The sequence below is a fragment of the Onychostruthus taczanowskii genome, unplaced genomic scaffold, assembly GCF_017590055.1.
Source record: "Onychostruthus taczanowskii isolate IOZ18803 unplaced genomic scaffold, ASM1759005v1 scaffold110, whole genome shotgun sequence".
Lineage (NCBI taxonomy): Eukaryota > Metazoa > Chordata > Aves > Passeriformes > Passeridae > Onychostruthus > Onychostruthus taczanowskii.
Window position 1 is genome coordinate 1051294 of NW_024497630.1, and position 18634 is coordinate 1069927.

Sequence of the window (18634 nt, forward strand, 5' to 3'; positions counted from 1 at the left end):
CCTCTCAGATAGCCACAGCAGGGATTTCCACCAGCAGACGTGACCCCGGGCACCACCCCAGTCACCCAGCTTTCTGTCCAAGAGTCCGTGAGCACAGCAGTGCTGGCACAATTCCGTGGCAGAGCCAGGCTCCCATTTCTGCCTCCAGTGACTGGATGTGCCCTTGTGTCTCTGCCTGCCCTGAGGGGCACAGGGGACGTGTGAACCCAGTGTCCGTGACCCCAGGGTACACCAGGGCACGTGAGGGGCTGAGCGGCTCCAGGAGGATGCAGGGTCTGGACAAGCCCCACATGGGCTGGGCAGAGTGGGGAAATTGCCCTCCAGCGTGGCCAGGCTTGGGAGGTGCCCAGTTCCCATCTGTCCGTGCCTGCGGGGCTGCAGCAGGCGGTGGCCACTTGGATGAGGTGTGGACTCCAAGCACAGAGGGAGGGGTGGCGCAGCAGTGCAGCACAGGGTGAGGTGGAACCCATCACGACTTCGGGGAGAGCTGAGGAGTCCACGTCGCTGTCACCAGGAACTGTGCTGTCCCGCACGGTGTCACAGACAGGAGAAGTCACTAGAGAGTTTGGATCCAAGTGAATTGGCATGGCTGCTTTGGACTATGGTAACATGGGAGCAATTCTATTCCATGGCCTTTAATACATTTCATTTTCATAGCACCTTTCATCCCAGGGTTTAAGTGCTGTAACGGAAGCAGGTACTGTGCACCCATTAGCACGGGGGAAACCGAGGCACAGAGTGGTTTAGTGATTTGCCTTGGGCCACTTGGAAAAACCGTGGCAGTGTCTGGACAGCCTTAAACCTCCTGACTCCCTCAGCTGGTGAGACCAAACTGCTGCCTCACATGAAGCCACTCCACTCCCTGCCCTCCCCAGCAACGTGCTCCTACCCATTCTTCAGTGAAATCTCATGCTTCTTTTTGATGCACAAATATATGACCAAAAAAAAAAAAAAAAAGAAAAAAGAAAAAAAAAAGTGCAGTAAACTAAATGTTTAAAAAAGCACATGTGTGCTGTCTCTGTGCAAAGATAAAAGAAATAAATACATGATTAAAAAATTAAAAAGGTTCACAGTATCACACATGGATAGGTAGCTATGGTAGTGCACATCTGGAAAACACTGTGTTACTACCCAGGATTCTCTACACCCAGCTAGAATTCTCTGCTGGGAGCTGCGGGTGAGCGGGTGGTTTCTTTGCTGCCCACGTCTGGGGTGAGTAGAAATACATGGTTATAGTTTTGCTCCATTCTGAAACGCAGTGCCCGGGATCCTGCAGTGCAGCAATACTGGTGTCAGCAAGCTCTTCCCCATCCACTGGAATGGCTGCATCAACGAAAAGGGAACACATCGACCTGCAGAGGGAATCGCTGCTCTCTGGGACTTCTGTGTCTGCATAGAGATTACTGTAAGAGGCAGAGAGAAGAGAGTCACAGAATCATGAAATCGTTAAGGTGGGAAAAGATCTCCAAGAGTACCAAATTCAGCCATCAGCCCAGCACCACCACCATGTTCACCACTAAGCCATGTCCCCAGGTGCCACAGCCACATGTCATTTGAACACTTCCAGGGACAGTGATGCCACCACTGCCTGGGCAGCCTGTTCAAATACCTGACAACCCCCTTTCAGTCAAGACATTTTACCAAATCTCCAACCTAAACCTCCCATAGCACAGTTTGAGGGTGTTTCCTCTTCTCCTGTTCCCTGGGAACAGAAGCTGACCCCCACCTGGCTGCCCCTTCTCTCAGGGAGTTGTGGAGAACAAGGTCCCCCCTGAGCCTCCTTTTCTCCAGGCTAAGCCCCCCCAGCTGCTCCTCATCACACTTATGTTTCAGCCCCTTCCCCATCTCCACTCACTTCTCTGGACATGCCCCAGCCCCTCAACATCTTTCTGGTTGTGAGAGGAAAGAATATGAACCCCTGAGCACCAGTGCCCACATCAATCAGGTCTCTGTTCCGCCAACTTCCCAGCACAACCAGAGGCTGTCCTACATCTTCCAGAAATGGCAACATGTCTGGGAAACCTGAGCTCCCCAAAGTTTTTCCTGCACCAAACAACTGGGAATAAGCCACAGCCCTTGCTGAGCAGGAGCCCCACGCTGCCAGAGGCCAAGCTGACCTTGCAGAGGGAGCACAAACTCCGACCTCGACCCAGCGGGCACCCGGCACACGGCTGTTGGACACTTACTGTATCGCTCTCCTCATCGGAGACAGAGTGGAGCTGAGTGCTATAGTGGAGCGGGGAGTAAACCCAACTCCTCTCGTCTGTCGGCTGCCAGAGTGGCCAGAGACGGCAGGGAGAATGCAGGGAGAGCAGCAGCAGAGCAGGGAGCAAAGGAGAGAAGAGGAAAAAATAAAAGGAGAAAATAAAAAGAGCAGGAAACAATACAGTAAGAACAGCTGTCCACCTGGAGGGAGAGCACTGAGCCCAGAGCCAGCTCTCAGCAGAGGAGCCCTCCTCATCCTCAGCACACAGTGGCTTCCTGCCAACCGGGACACAGGACCTGTGCCAGCTGCAGTGGGGGTGGCACACCCTCTCCTCTTGGAGGGACAGAGTTTTAGAACTTTTGAGATGTCAGGGAAACCTCAGCTCCCAGCTACGGCATCATCCCAGCTCCAGAGAAACCGAGAGATTTGGGACATGACTTACCTAAGAGCAGTGACAGCTCTGGGCTCCTGCTACCAGCTCTCACCCTCCCATTTCCAGAGCTCTGTGCATGCTACAAACTGATATCCAGGAGGGCTTTTACAGGGCAACTGGATTTGTCTGTTGTGCCTTCCTCCTTCTTTGCAGAAGGCAGTGAAGCTGGGGTGAGACCATGGAGGATGGTGGCCACAGAAAGGAAAGAGTTATTGCTGAGATCCTGGGGACAGTGGGGTGATGGGAACAAGTACAACACAGGAGGCAAAACACAACTGGACCCTGGAAAGAATGAGGGGAAGGAGGTGTGACTTGAGGGACAGTTATAGCACTGGGCATTGCTGTGAGAAGACACACGCTGCTGCCTACACAGCACAGATTCAAGGGCTGGTCTCTGCTGCCAGTGTTCCCAGGGGGGCCCCATTTATATTGCAAACAGGCTCTTTTGTCTCCAGAGGAGCTCCCACAGAGAAGAAACTGCCCCCTTTGACCCAGCCTGGCATTCGCAAAGGAAGAGAAGCAGAACTGGGTGTTTGGAAGAAGCCTGCAGTGTTCCCAGCCCAGGAACTGAGCGTGATAGTCTACAATGTACAAGGAACTACAAGAAGCCAGAGAAGCTTTGAAGCACTGGGCTCCACATGCTGAACCCCCCCATTAACTGCAGCTCCATTAGTAGAGACTGCTGGGAGGAAGGAAGGCTGAGAAGCCCCTGACTGGAGCTTCTCACAGGGCTCTGTCAGAGGTACAGGAAACCTCCCCACCACATCAAGCTTGTCCCACATCCTCTTTTTCATCCATGATGGTTCATCCATCCTGACTGAACCACATGCTCCAGCCAGTCTCTTTCAGAGCCTTTTAGGAGCTTGGATGCATGCGGGGAGCTGCAGGAGATAAAGGAGCACCCAGTGCTTGGCATTACCCCTCCCGGTGCCAGAGCAGCCAAACCCAGCTGAGGGGCAGGAGGGGCTGCAGGAGGAGTTGTCTGTTTGCCTAGCAGCACCTTCTTCATGCCATCAGCAACAGCCAGGGGCACATTCCTGCCCCTGCTTCCCCATGCACCCTGCCTGTAACCCAAATGGGAGCACCAGGCTGCACCAGCGAGGCTCCGGCAGCACTGCCACCACCCCCCTGGGGACAGCAGCTCTCCCAAAGCATGAGAAGCTAAATGCTAAACTCCAGAACAATCTCGGCTCTAGATTCAGCCCCTAAAATCTCAAATGCCTTCCCTGCATCTTTTGGGAAGGAAAATCCTCCCTGCTGCACAGAACACCTTCAGTGAGAAGGGAGCAGACTGGTGAAGCTGAGAAGGGCTGGAGAGCTGAAATCAGCCCTAACTCAGCACCAGCTCCTGCCTCATTTGGTTTATGAGTTTCCCCCCACAAGCTAAAACAGTTCTGTTTGTTACTGGAGTTTTAGAACTTTCAAAACATCTTAATGGTGTCTTTAAAACCCTCTTCCTGGGCTCAGGGAGCTGAGCCTGACACCACCTACAGAGGCCCCAGTGCCACTCTGGCCAGATCTGGTACTAAGAATCACAGAACAGTTTGGGTTGGAAGATCACCCAGTATTCCCCCTTGCCACAGGCAGGGACATGTTCCACTATCCCAGGCTGTTTTAAGCCCATCCAGTCTGACCTCGGACACTTCCAGAAAGAGGACAACCACATGTTCTCTGGGTAACCTGTGCTAGGGCCTCACTGCTCTCAGTTTTTCCAAGGGCTGGGTGACACTATGGCCCACGCCAGGGTAGGAGCTGTGTCACCAGCCTGGAGAAAAGGGACAGAGCTCTTAATTCTCTCAGATCCTGCAAGGAGATCCACTGGTGTAATTTCAATATGCTTCCCCCATTTCTGCTGGGCTGGTTCCTAACTCAATCCAGAGCCTCAGCCGTTGAGAGAAGTGGGATGCTGGCCCCAGTGTTTCAAAGCTGCAGCTCTGCTCCCCTACATGCTGTGCTGGCATGGTCACTTACAATCCCAGAGGAATGCGAGGTAGTTCGGAGTCTGCGCTGGCGGGGAGAGTAAATCCAGTACCTCCCATCTGTGAACTGAGTGGCCCCAGAACAAGTGAGGTGAGAAAGGAAACAGAGGAAAAAAAGGGTGATGTGAAAGAGAGGATGAAAGAGAAAGCAAAAAACAAGGGGTTGGACAACTCCAGGCCTGAACGGGTGAGCAGGTGGGAAAGCCGTGCAGGGAAGAGCGGCGCCCGTGCCCTGCCACACTCTGCACTTTTATTCCCTGGGGATAAACAGGAGAATGAAGTGCTCTCCAGGAGCAGGCTTCAGTCATCAGATCACAGTCTCCTGGGACTGGCCAAATCCTCCTCCGCACACACCATCCCTTCACCCACCACCGCCCCTGAGCACTCCTGCAGGAGCAGCTGTGGTGCTACTCGAGCGCACGCGTGCAGCCTCACCTGAGCTCCAGCTCAAGTGGTTTTCCAAGGAGAGTGCCCATGGGAACTCAAATCAGCTTTTCCCTTCATCCCAGCAGTGATAAACACTCCACAGCACACGACACACATTTAATGCAAAACTCAGACTCAGATGAAGTATGAAATGCTGATGAGCAGTCAGTCACACTCTCTGTGAACACACTCTGCAGAATTTTCTCTTGGACAGAGCTGCCCCTCAAGCTGGGGGCAGTCCATATGCCCAGGGACAGGGAGGAAGAGCAGCTGACCCTCACTAGAAGAGACTTGCCAGGGGAGCAGGCAGGATCTGCCTGCACACAGCTGCCATCCACAGGCAAGGAGGGGGCAGTGTTAGAGGAGCCGTTTGCATTTTGAACAGCATGCATCCAACCCCAAACAAGCTATAAAACAAGGCTGATTCCTTCCACAGCTCCCACAGGCCTCAGAGTGACTCGGCAATGAGTGAGCAGCTCTGCAGCAGAGTCACAAGAGCCCAGGGAAAGGCCAATACTGCATTTTAGTTTAGCCTGAAGAGCCCATTGCATGGGCCCAGGTTGTCTCCAGCACCACAGAACCAACAGCAACAAGTCAGAGCAGGGAGGAGCCGGGCACCTCTTTTAATGAGGGTTCCAGTGCCCAGGCACGAGAGAGAGCTCAGCTCTCACGGGACAGGCACTCAGCTGTGCTCTGGGAATCCATGGGACAGGTACATGTTGCTAAAAAACCTCTTCTCTGGTCTGCAGAAGTTGCTCAGCCATTGTGGGAGCTGAGTGAGGACCAGCGCCAGGCTCCACGGCACTCTGCTGCCAACCACCAACTTACTCCCTGGCTCAGCACTAGACTCCCACTGCATCACCTAATGCAGCCTGCAGGGAAAGGAAAAGCCGGAGTTCACCAGAGCCCAAGGTCACCCTCTGCAACCACCTCCCTTTGGGTCTAGGCCATGTTTGTGTCAGGAAAGGAGCCAAGATCTCTGGCTGAGGAAGGAAGAACCTCTCTGTTGCACCCACATCACCTTGGCTTGTCCCAGAGCAAATGTGCTGGCCTAGACAAACACTTGTGCTTGGAAGTAGAGCAGCACAGCTACAGCTACATCCACATCCACAGCAGGAGTGCCACCTGCGTGAGCCCCACTAGATGCTGTTCTGAGTTCTCCAAGTTTAATCCAGTTCCCTGCATTCAAAAACCCACCCAGCACTGAGGTCTCAAGGTGCTTCACACCAAGATGGTGCAGGGCAGCCACTGCCCAACCCGACTGCCTGGAATGATACTGACAGCCTTGTCCAACCCTTCCCGTCACCCCCCAAGGGCCAGGTGGAGAAGGTCTCTTACAAAGTAGATGTCTGTGACTGGCACGTCGTCTTCATCCGAGGCCTGGCTGGCTGGCTCCGAGGCCTGGCTGGCCGTCTCCACCTCTACGGTGGCTGTGGATGTGACAATGGCACAGGCTGAAGAAGCTGCCTCTCTGCACAGGGGAAAGAAATGACAGTCTAGTCACTGCACTCAGGACAGGAGCAAGCAAAATGGATTTATTACAGAGGAGCTTCTGAAGATGCTATGCCATGACATCCTGAAAGGTCACGTCAGGGCAGGTCAGTACTGTGCTCAGCCTCACTGAACACTCATGACTCCAGCAAAGCTGGAGCCCAGCAAAGCCTCCAGCACCAGCACCCACAGCTCAAAACCCACTGTGCAGGATCTACAACACTCTAAAACACTCACTCTTTGACTTCTTCTTCAGGAGCTACAATCTCAACGTCACACTTGGGCTCCAGCTCGACACTGATTTGCTGAACCTCCTCCTGGACCCGCACCTCCTCGTGTGACCTGGAAACCAGAGGGGAGACAGGCCCAAAGACTCAGCTGGACGTGTTATGCATAGCCCTCAGTTTTAGGTCAGCCTGAATCAGTCCAGAGCCAGCCAAGCCTCTTGTGCAGCTCTGTCCCGGCACACAGCTGCTGCTGCAGCTACCGTGCCACTGGGCTCCCAGCAGACTCAATGGCTGATTTCAGCCCAGAGGGAGCACTCAGACCTCCCTGGATTGAGGGTTTGGATAACCAAAACTCCCAGGAAATAGAGAGGGAGGATTACAGCACTCAGAATTAACAAGGTGGGAAAAGAGGACAAGAACAAAGCAGTTAAACAGTCAGTGCAGCACGAAAGATGGGCAGCGTCAAATGGAGCATGGGAGCAAAGAGAACTGACCTCCAGGGAAAGCCTGTGTCCAGAGTCAGCCTGCCACCAGGCCAGAGCCTCTGACCTCTTCCAAAACTCCCGGCACACCAAAGATGCTCCAGGGTTGAGATTTATCTGCACACTCTGGAACTGCCTCTGACAATCTTCACTTTAATACCTCATGCTATTAAAGTAACTACTTGTGCCAGCAGGGCTGGCTGCACTGTCCCCATGGGAAGGAGCAGCAAGAGCCTGCCCAGCCAAGGGGCTGTTGTCAGAGAAGGGGTGAGCTCTGGGTTCAATGACAGCACTGCCCTGCTCGAGGCTGGCTCTGACCAGTGGGCAGCACTTCAGTCCAGCTCCATGCACAGAACTTGTTGCACTCTTCCTCACAGGGCTGGACCTCAAACTGGACTGAATTTCCCAGCAGACCAGAACAACCAGAGGTGTGACACATTCTTGAGCAAATTGGGTAAGGTTTTTTCCATCTCAGCTCAGGAATGTAAATTCTTTCTTTAATAAATTCGTGTCTGCACTGGTTTTCACCAGGGGATCGCAGAGAGCTCCACAAGTGCACAGGTCCCTACTCTCCCAGGAAGGGCACACAGAGGCACTGGCATTAGAAAGGGACAAATTAGGCAAGAAACAACAAAGGTGGCCACACCTGCAGACAGTCAGTGTAGCTCTGGCAAATCTGTGATAGACAGATCTACTCTGACCAAGCCACTGAGCTCCCTGAATGCTCCCAGGTCATTCTGACTCACCTGCCCCATTTCTGGAGGAGCAGTGACATACTACAGCAGCTCCCTCCCTCCAGGAGGAACCGCTGAGTCTGAACGGTTTTGGATGAAGTCACTGCATTTGCCACATGGGCCCCACCACTGGGGCTTGGGTTTAAGTCTCCAATTTTCAGCAATTTCTAACATTGGATTCTGCAGGATAGAGGTGCTTCACAAGTCCCTGACACTTCTCACAGTGAGCAGGTCCCTGCCCTCCAGGGACAGGAATTTGCCAGGATTCAGCAACATGCAACATCCTGAGGTATTTTTCATTAGGAAACACCATAGAAAGGGATTTTTTCACAGTGCTTGTCAACTGAACTCAGCAAATCACTCAAAGCTTGGAACAGCAGCAGATGCCTGTGACATGGGGCAAACCCTCATCTTCCAAAGACCTTTCCTTCCAAGCACCAAACACTGACTGCAGGGAGATAGGATATCAGCCTGTCAGGCTCCTCTGGCTATGATGGCACATCCTAGGACTGAGTCTCTGATGTCATTTCAAAGCCTACTAACACCTACACAATGTCCTGGAAAGTGAGGGCAGAGCCAGCAGCATCCGCTGGCTCCTCGTGCAGATCCTGCTGACATGGGCAGTGGGGTAATTTTTACTGATGCAAAATAATTCCACAATAATTCACAATAATTTAATGGTAAGAGCCTCTAAAATCAGACACCCCTCTGCAGCACAGCATTTCTGTCCTACCTTGCCCTTGGCTCTGAGACACCACAGGAGGAAAAAAGCCTCACAGATTTCTGAAAATACTGGAAGCTACTTCTGTGAGGACTGAGTGTGCTCAGTGCCTCACAAAGTCAAAGCCCTTTCACTTTGCCCAGGCTAAAGAAAGATGCTCAGAGGAGGAATGTTTCTGCTGTCAGGGCTCACTTACTTGCTTAAAGGGACTTAAATGACCTTTCTTGACTCTGGTGCTGGGTGGGTGGGTAAATTTGGACAACACTGTTGTCCCCTTTCCTATCAAATAATTGGTATTTTCAAAGCACTAAGAGATTTGCTTTGCAAAGAAAATTCTGTGTAAGAAATGGGGATAATCTGATTGCAGAAGCAGCTCAGCATCCACGCCAAAATCCTGGAGCTGCTGAAATTCCCACTCAGCCCTCTAAGTGACCTTTGCACAGGGATAAACATGAGATCTCTGTGCAGCAGAGAGAAGATGAGACAAGAAGACAGGAGACCCATTTCTCACCTGCCATCCTGCCCTGAGGAGTGTGTACGCCTCCTGTGGAAAGAAAACAGAACAGTTTTGGAGGAGCAATTTAAGCCAGAAATCCTGCACTGTCCCCAAATCTACCTCCACATCCCATGAGGGAGATGTTCTACTTAACAGCTGACACTTCTTCCAGCAATAATTAATCCCATCAAAGCTGTGTCTGCTTGCTCCCAGGAGAGATTTAATTAAAACCGGTCATTAGCATTCCAGAGTGCAGGGCAGCCTGCCGGGATCTGCAGCAGGGAGAGCAGCAGCAGCCACTCAGCACCAGTGGGAGCAGGGAATTCTCCTCACCTGTACCTGGGCTGCTCAGAGGACTCCGAGGGGGATCGCTCGGGAACAGAGAGAGATGTTGACGACAGTGTCGTGGCTATGGAGGCCGTGGTAGCTTCTTCAAAGGAAGGAGGAGTGCAAGGGAGCAGGTCTGGCCTGCCTGCTGGCCCAGAGCAGGGCAGGGGAGAGGCAGGAAGAAGAGATGATTAAGTCAAACACCAACACTTCACCTACACCAGCCCCGTGTGAGGCTGTTCCACCATGAACCTGCACACCCACACTGGGACTGGGCACTCAAACCACAGACAGGCAGAAGTTTAGATGGGTCATGACAGCCTCTCCCAAGGCATCCTCTGGGGAGAGCCAGTCAGCACCACTTCCAGCACAACAGGCAGGGAATAGAATGCCAATGAAGACTTCTCACTGGTGACCAAAGCTGGATTAAAGGCTTGGATCACCAGGGATAAATATCCAAGTGAATTAAGAGGTGAACTGAGTGTTCAGTGCTTTGCTCAGGGAGCAATCCAACATCCATGCACTGGAGGAGCTTGTCCTCCAGCACTCAGCTGTAAATGCAGCCAGATGGAAGTGAAGGAAAGGCAGCACAGAATCAGCTCATTCCTGTTTTCCAACAGCAAGATCCTGCCTGTTTTAACTGCCCAAACACTGTCATTGGAGTGCTGCAGTTCCCAGTCAGCCTCCCCCAAATCTTTTTTTTAAAGGGTAGAAAATACAACTTTCTGTTGGCTCTGGGCTATGACTTATGGTGCCCCTTGGCAGCAGCTGTCTTGCAGCAGTGATGCAGGTGACCATTTTTACTGCAGAACCCCACAGTGCTGCAAAGAAGGGATTTGGTCTCCTTTGATGCAGAGGTGCTGCATCAAGTACCTGCTGGTGCTGCGACAAAACAATGCACTCTTACCTTCTTCCCTGTCCTGGTTAGGTTTAGCACCTGCAAAGCACAGCAAGACATGCAATGAAGAGCTATCCATGAGGAAAGATCTGCAGTTGGCGCACAGTGGGGAACTTGATGAGAACAAGGGAGGATCCTAAAGAACTGCTAGGAGAGAGAGGGTAACCCCAGAGCCAGTACCCTGCGCGGGGCTGTCACCTTCATCGTCGAGCGTGGGGTAGCTCCTGGCCGCCCGCAGGTCGTACTGGGTGTCGTCCTTGTCAGAGGCCAGCTGGCTGGCCGAGAACGCCGCCGTGGGACCCGCCGTCTTCACGGCCAGCAAGGCACTGCGCCCTTTCTTGGAGGGGGACGACTTCAGAGCTGGGGGAGGGAGGGAGGCACAGAAGGTCAAAGCACCACCATCAGCTACTGTCACGTCAAAGGGGCTCTTCCCTTCACAAGGAGAGGCTCTGCCCTCACACACATCCCTTCTGGACTGAACCCAGGTCAGGTGCAGGGAATGGGTAGGAGTCTGAGCAGACCAAGGCAAGCTGTGACAATCTGAGGGCTCTGCAGTTCTTAGTTTTGCTCTGTATCATGGAACGTTTTGGGTTGGAAGGGACCATAAAAACACATCTCATTCTACCTCCTCCATGGGCAGGGACATGGGCACTAGAGAAGGCTGCTGCAAGCAACACTGGCCTTGGACACTTCCAGGGATCCAGGGGCAGCCACAGCTGCTCTGGGCACCCTGTACCAGGACCTCCCCATCCTCAGATTTCCAAACTTCTCATCTAACCCTGACAGTCTCAAAACAATTGCCCCTTACCTGTCACTATCTGCCTGCATAAAAAATCCTTCCCCCTCCTTTTTCTAAGCCCCCTTTAAGCACTGGAAGGGGCTCTAAAGTCTCCTAAGAGCCTTCTCCAGGCTGTACACCCCCAGCTCTCACAGCTGTACCACACTGGAAAACCCTGCTCAGGCTCTAGCCCAGACTCCTCGTGAGGCCTGCAGCAGCAAGGCCAAGGTAAAACCTCAGAGCACAGCAGCCCCTGAACTTGGTACTTACAGGAATTCTTTCGAAACACCGTGTTGGTCATGAATTTGAAGAACCTCTCTGCATAAAAGCTGGGTCTGTGTACTGACACTGTGTCCTACAACAGCAAGAAGCAATTGTTTAATTTTAAAATGATCCCTCAAGGCAGAATTTCTGTAACAACCAACACAGTCTTTTTTATTCCAACATTTAGCACTGACAGAGCCTTAAAATGGAAAGGCTTAACTGAAACACTCTAATTAATGCTATAAATAACCCTGAAGCATTGCCTCTGATTGCATTTGATTATATTCTTGCTGTGATTTTATAATGGATTTTGGTGATTTTATTCCTTTGTAGAACTTCCTGGATTTTTTAAACACTGGCCTGATTGCATACATGAAATTTCTTCTGGCTTTGCTGGCTGCCATTCCAATCAAACCTGGATACTTTTGCATGTCACACAGACACCTAAATTCAGCCAAGGGTCTCCATATATTTCAAATGTTCTTGTTTAAAATAGTAAAACTGAATCTCTTTCTGCTTCTGATGTTTGACTGCGCTTCCATGACTTGGCATCTCCACGTTTCCTTTGCCACTTTAAGGGAAGACAGGAAATGCAAGGCTGAAAAATGGTTTCCACATCTAAGGTTGTTCTTTCAGGAACACACACCTGGCTGCTGCAGGAATGAAGCCAGCAAGGAAACATGGAAAGGGATTTGCTGGCAGAGAGCTTGCTGAGGTGGAAACAGCCAGTCACCAGAGAGAACAGCACAGGGCTCCTGACAGCCCAGGAACACACACACCTGGGTGTGTGCTCCTGGTGTCATGGGAGACAGGAGCAGGGGAGGAAAGCTGTGAGCACAACAGCTCAACATGTGAGGAGCTGGATTGAGCAAGGAAACCTGGCTGGGAATAAGTGGCACCACCCTGCTGTGCAGGAATGAGGGGCAAGAACTGCTCCTTTCATCAGCTGCAGCTGTGTCAGGTCAGGCTCCATAAATAGCCACCAAGTAAACCTGCAAGGCTTAGACAACTCCTGCCTCTGCACAGGCACTCACCCCATCATGGACAAGGGCCTTCCAGGTGTGCTCTAACTTCTTGATGAACCTAATTCCAAGGAGAAGAGGAGAGAAAAATAAAGATACAGATTCAGGCACGCACTCTGTACCAAGCTCCCTTTCATACCCTATAGGGGAGATCCCTGAGCTGCCAATGTCACCAGGACTGAGCTTTCTCCAGCATCTCCCCCAGGAAGCCAGGACTGCCTGGGAACACCACAGGGAAGGAGGAACTGGGCTGGAAGAGGTACACCTTCCATGCCTGGAGATATGCTTCCCACAATGAGGTGGGAAACTACTTCTTTATGAGTAGCTCATCATCCTGGACAAAGGGCTGAGTGTCCCCAGCTGCTCTAAAGACATGATGGAAGCCCATGGCCAGCTTGGGGCAGCTCTATCTACTCATCCTCAGAGTCTCCAGGAGAGAACATGCCCCCTGCTTTCATTTGGTACTAAAAGAGATGTTAGCAGCCAGAAAAGACATACTATGTGGTGGTTTCTCTCCTCACCAAATATCTATTTAATGCAAAACCAACACACACTGCCAGGTTACCCACCTGTATGACTGCAGGATATCTATGATTCCTACGTGCAGCAGGAGACGCTCTCCTTTGCCATTCACTGCTGGGATCCCTCCCATCCTGCAGGTAAAGCAGAACTTCAGCAGGTGCAGCCTCAGCCAGAGCACCTGTAACACCCAAGCTCTGGGGAAGGGCAACAGCAGCCGTGCTAAGGGGCTCTGGTGTGGTGTCAGACACGTTCTAAAACCAGTGTGCTCACTTTATGCACAACCATGGGAGTCACTGACTGACCTGGCCTGACTCCAGGTGTCCCAGGGTCACTGCCTGCATGGCCAAACACCTCTGTCGTGACAGAACCTGCATTGTGTGGCACAGCTCTGCCTGGGCCAGAAAGCACCATGGAGTTTTCTCCTGCCTACTTTATTCTGGGGATCAGGTTATTTATCGAGTCAGAGAGAGCTGTCTGCCATTAGGGCAGTAAATCCTTAAGGACAAAGGATTCCAGTTCCCTCCACACTAATGCCATCCTGCCAAAGTGCAGCAGCCATTGGCACCAGCACACAACCAAAGCACAGGAGTGCCAGACACTCCTTCAGGCAGCCACTGCAATTACTGATGCTGCCTGAAGGACTGGAAACACCACAGTATTACCTCAGCTCTCAGGACTGACCCTCCATCAAACCCACAGCAGCTGGTTTCAGACAGCAGCAAGCAGCAAACTCCACCATTCCTTGGCCCAAGAGCCAGGGAGCCAGGCAGAATGCCAGGTCAAGCACAGCGCAGGCTTGGGACAGCCCCCAGCCTCCAGCTCCATCAGTGACTTGAGCACCTGGCTACACTGCTGTCTGCTAACCCCCCTGGGATGGCCTCAGGGAACTGCCAGGGATTCCAGAGATGGGAGTGATGGAGAACTCCAAGCTCCTAGGGACAGGCTGATCCCTACTTCTGCTCCAGTATTTGGGTGCTGAGCGAGAACTGTCTCCTCCCCAGGGAATGGGTGGATGTTTAGAGGCTGTTACAGAAGCTGACAGCCTACAGCCCGCCCTAAGATGAGAGACTGCTGTGAGGCCAGAGCCTTACAGAACTATTTCCCACCCTGGCTTCCCCCTTTCCCACCACAATGGCAGCACTACCAAAACCCCAGGAGAGCTGCTCCCTTGAACAGTTCCTGTGGGCCTCATGAGGGATTTCCCACTCCAGCCTCCACCTCTGGCCCTCCCAGCAGCACGAGCCCAGGTTTCACCTACGTGTCGTCCGTGTCGATGGCCTCCCCCCGGACAGCCCCTCCCTGGATGGACTCCATGGCTGTGGAGTACAGGGCCTTCTGCCCCACAGGACGCTTCTCATCCGACGTGCTGTGGGCTCCCTCCGACAGCTGCTCCCGCTCGTGCTGGTCTATGTTATGAACCCCAAGCAGAAGGCTGTAGTCCATGATTTTAAAGCTTTCCAATACCTACAGGTTAATAGTGAGTTCAAGAACAAAGACAAAATATCAAGCCAGTAGCAGAAATACAGACCCTGAAGCACAGAATCAAAGCAATCAAAGCAGAGCATCCCATCCACATCCCCACTAACAACTCATTTGACAGAGTCTGGAAGTTTCTGAACCAACAGTCACCTCTGGGCTTGACTGCAAAGAGTTTGGCCATCCCACAGTCACAGCAAAGGCCTGAAGGCTTGCAGACAACACCACTGTATCTGCTGCACAATGACTGGGAAAATGCTCCAGCAAAGTAGCTACAAGGGGAGCAGGCTCCCAAAGTGTGATGCACCAGACAAAGGAGCACAGCCTCAGTCCTCAGAGGCTGCTACGAGATCCAACTCTACTGCTTGGATTTCAGGAAAAAGGACAGGAGACAGGATTGATCCTAGTCTGGGCTCTTTAGCAAGGTTCTCAATTGGGAATTGCTCTTCCTCATGCTCGAGAGCCACAGAGTTCCCTACCCTGTCCCTGAGTTGCCCCCTCCTTACCAGACAGTCTCGCTGCAACGTCTTCACCAAAGCACTGAAGGTGTCTGCATCCAACATCAGGCCCTCAGGCATGTCTTGGATGAAGTCCAGATCCTTGTACGTAGGGCTGGACTTTTCTTTTTCCTTCTTGGATGCCCGGCGTTTGTAGGTTGAACCTTTGAGGTCGAATTTCAGGTGCATTTTCACCACTCGAGGCAGGATGTTGTTCATCACGACCACGCGGATGTTCTTGCCCCCGGACTGCACACAGTACAGTCCATAAAACTTGGGCAGCAGTGTCCGGGGGTTCTGGTTCAGATTCTGCAGCAAGGGGGGGAAAAAGCATGGAGAAAGGTCATTTGAGCAGAAAATTCCTGCTGTGTTCACCACAAAGCATGTCAACAGTTAGACTAGGGATTCTTTGCTTAAAGGTTTTCTGAACTTAACAGGAGCTCAGTGTATGCATTTGACAAAGTCCTGCATTTCAGTGGCTTTAGGACCTGAAAATACAGGGACTGAGATGTTCAGCAGTCTCTGGGCAAATAACCAAGTCCGGAAATCCCCTGCTTTCCCCAAGTACAGCAGTTAAAAAAAGGAAACCAAACTGGGAGAGAAATAAACACAATAAGTGGGAACTTCAAACTTAAAAATAACAGCTCTCTTTATCTCTCCACCAATGTCAGAATCAAGAGTTGTTCTCCAGCCCAGAATAAACCATGGACAGGGTTATTTTTTAAACAAAACAACATAAATGTTTTCCTCCTGTTGCAGAGTTGCTTTATAAAGCAGTCAAGCAGAAAGCACGGATATCCTGTTCTGCTGTCATCTCCTTTTTTTAGGCAGCAGAATAATTAGGAATGACATGACAGGCAGGATTTGCTTGTTCAGCTTTGGGCACATTTGGGAAGGAAACAGAACTTCTCTGCACGCTGTGGCAGGAAAGACAGACCTGACAGGTTCTGACAGACAGCAGAAACGTGACTGCATTAAAGTTTCATTCCCCTCAGCTCACCCACTTGGGCACAGCAGTGAGCCCTCTTGGAGAGTGCCAAAAGTAACAGAGGCAGGTAAATGGAAACAGCTTTAAAGTAACTCAGGATGAAACCACCCTGCTTCCTTTCCCTGACTCCTTTGATATGGGTGGTTTCCCAGGAGCAGCAGGGTGATCAGGGACAGCACCACAGAACCCACAGACAGTGGAAAGCTGCAACAGGTTGCTCAGAATTCTGCATCAGACAGGTAAGTTCAGTTTAATTGACTGATGATGGCAGGATTAACAGTGCAACTCCATTCCCACTCAAAACCCACCGATTAATGATGGCAGGATTAACAGTGCAACTCCATTCCCACTCAAAACCCCACAACTGATTTACCACACACATTAGGCAACAGGCAGTGCTTTCCAAGAAAACTCACCCTGTCCAGGAATGTGAGTGTCACCTGCAAAAGCCAGTGATTCACAGAATCTCAGGATGGTTTGGGTTGGAAGGGACTGTAAAGACCATTTGGTTTCACCTGTGCCATGGGCAGGGACACCTTCCACTGTCCCAGGGTGCTCCAAGTCCTGTCCAACCTGGCCTGGAACACTCTCAGGGATGAAGCAGCCAAAGCTACTCTGAGCAACCTGTGCCAGGGCGTCCCCACCTTCACAGGGGAGAACTTCTTCCTGGCATGGCTGTCACTAACACACAGACATCCCATAACCTGCCTCTCTTGGGGAAACTCTCCCCAGTAAATATTGAGCGAGGGAAGGATTTTCACAGAACCAGTGTAGGATCACATAACCCCACTGCACCAGGCACACAGATGGGGCAGCAGCATTGCTGCTCCTTGGCATCTTCACAACAAAAAATCCCTGCTTGTTGTAACTGAATGTCAAGAGTCCTCATCCATAAAACTGGAACCTCCAGCATGGTTGTGCAGGGAGACCAGCTCCTGGTTTTTACACCAAAACAGCAGGTTTGGGTCCAATTTACTTGACCCAGTGCAAGTCTCTGGGTCTCAATATCCTGCCTTGCCAGACTGATATGCAAAGCTGGCTGGTACCTTGGGGGTCTCCAGCTTGGAATTGCTGCCAGTGGGAGTCAGGACAATCCTCAGAGTAACAGTCACACAGCAGGAATGGGAGAGATTCAGGGACAGCAGTGCTTTCCCCACAAAACCAGGGTGGTTGCATTATTGCCTGGAATAAAGGAGGCTCAGGGGGGGACCTTTTGCTCTCCCCAAGTCCCTGACAGGAGGGTGCAGCCAGGTGGGGGTCAGGATCTGCTCTCAAGGAACAAGGGACAGGATGAGAGGAAATAGCCTCAAGTTGTGCCAGGGAAAGTTAGGGCTGGATATTAGGGGAAATTTCTTCATGGAAAGGGTTGTAAAGGATTAGAACAAGCTGTCCAGGGCAGTGGTGGAGTCACCATTCCTGGAAGCATCCAAATAAGGTGTGGCTGTGGCACTTGAGGACAGGGTTTAGTGGTGACCATCATGGTGCTGAGTGGAAGGTTGGACCTGATGATCTTGGTGGTCTTTTCCAACCTTAAGAGTTTTACTATTCTATGATTGCAACCAGCAGCCATCCCCAAATGCAGGCTGGGAAATATGCACACTGCCAAGTGAAGAAGAATGAACTAGTTCTGGGAAAACAACACTCAGAAGTGCACATCTGGGAAGCCATTCTGAGGCCAGAACATGCCTGGAAACTACAGCACAATTATCTGCCTCATGTCTACCCACAGAGTTTGCAAATAATCAGTAGGATTTGTGCTTCTGGGACTGGCTTCATGACATGCTGTTAACACTGTCCCTGGCATGGGGGCAGGCCACAAGACACCCAGGTGGAGGACATGCCCTGCGAGATGCTCTGCCATGACAGAAAAGCTGCCATGACAAAGCTGAGCTGGGTCTGAGGTCCTGGGTGATACACACCATGTAGTATCCAGGAAGGAGCTTCTGCAGGAATTCAGCTTCCTTGTGCATCACAGTTTTGATGATGAATTCATCGTCGCTGGTGACATAGAAGAGGGAGCCGCTGGCCCCGGGGTTGGACAGCTCGATCAGAGGCTCGTTACATAATGAATACTGGCGAGAAAAAGAAAAGAAGGTGATGCTTCATCCCCCATTTATTGCAGATTAGAGTTCTATGCCCTCAAGGACCTCCCCCATGACGTCGTCTCCCTGGGAGATTAAGGGGTAGCAAAGCTCAAGTGAGAAGTATTTTCATTATAGGTTTGGTCTGAGCAACCAAACTGATGGACAATTTATAATTAGAGACTAAGATTAAAGTTCAGAGCATCCCAACTGCTCAGTATCCAACTAATCATCTGCTTTCAGGAACATCCAGCCTTCATAATGACATCTTATCTGTTCCCATTGTGCCTGCACGCACGTATCACATTCAGGCTCCTTGAGCACAGCCCAGCACACGCTGACGGGCACAGAGGATTCCAGGAGACGCCACAGCCTGCTCAGGAACCACATATCACTGTGCTGGAGGGAACACAACACACTGGCTGTTCTCAGCAGCCTCCCCTGGCCTTGTGCTCCCCTCTTCCCTGAAAAAGTCAGTGCCTGATTCACAGAATCCCAGAATGGTTTGGGCTGGAAATGACCTTAAAGCTCATCTCATTTCATACATGGGCAGGGACACCTTCCACTAGACTGGGCTGCTCCAGGC

At 51.6% G+C, this 18634-nt stretch overlaps 1 protein-coding gene across 6 annotated transcripts in view; it reads right to left on the reverse strand.

Annotated features, from left to right (window-relative positions):
- Positions 1–992: 992 nt before the first annotated feature.
- Positions 993–18634, reverse strand: part of PIP5K1C (phosphatidylinositol-4-phosphate 5-kinase type 1 gamma) — a 48951-nt gene continuing 31309 nt past the window's right edge. Inside the window, exons 6-19 of one of the 6 annotated variants that reach the window (XM_041422218.1) lie at positions 17887–18039; positions 14989–15288; positions 14265–14470; positions 13054–13137; positions 12497–12545; positions 11469–11553; positions 10619–10780; positions 10430–10459; positions 9529–9667; positions 9211–9243; positions 6773–6877; positions 6383–6515; positions 2187–2270; positions 993–1403 (exon numbers count right to left, since the gene is read on the reverse strand). In XM_041422218.1, coding sequence (XP_041278152.1) covers positions 1401–1403; positions 2187–2270; positions 6383–6515; positions 6773–6877; positions 9211–9243; positions 9529–9667; positions 10430–10459; positions 10619–10780; positions 11469–11553; positions 12497–12545; positions 13054–13137; positions 14265–14470; positions 14989–15288; positions 17887–18039 — 1566 coding nt within the window. In that variant the 3' untranslated portion in view covers positions 993–1400. Of the gene's footprint in view, positions 1404–2186; positions 2271–4670; positions 4686–5652; positions 5917–6382; positions 6516–6772; positions 6878–9210; positions 9244–9528; positions 9668–10429; positions 10460–10618; positions 10781–11468; positions 11554–12496; positions 12546–13053; positions 13138–14264; positions 14471–14988; positions 15289–17886; positions 18040–18634 lie in introns of those variants that run through there. The other 5 variants (XM_041422245.1, XM_041422227.1, XM_041422252.1 and 2 more) reach the window with 5 other exon arrangements.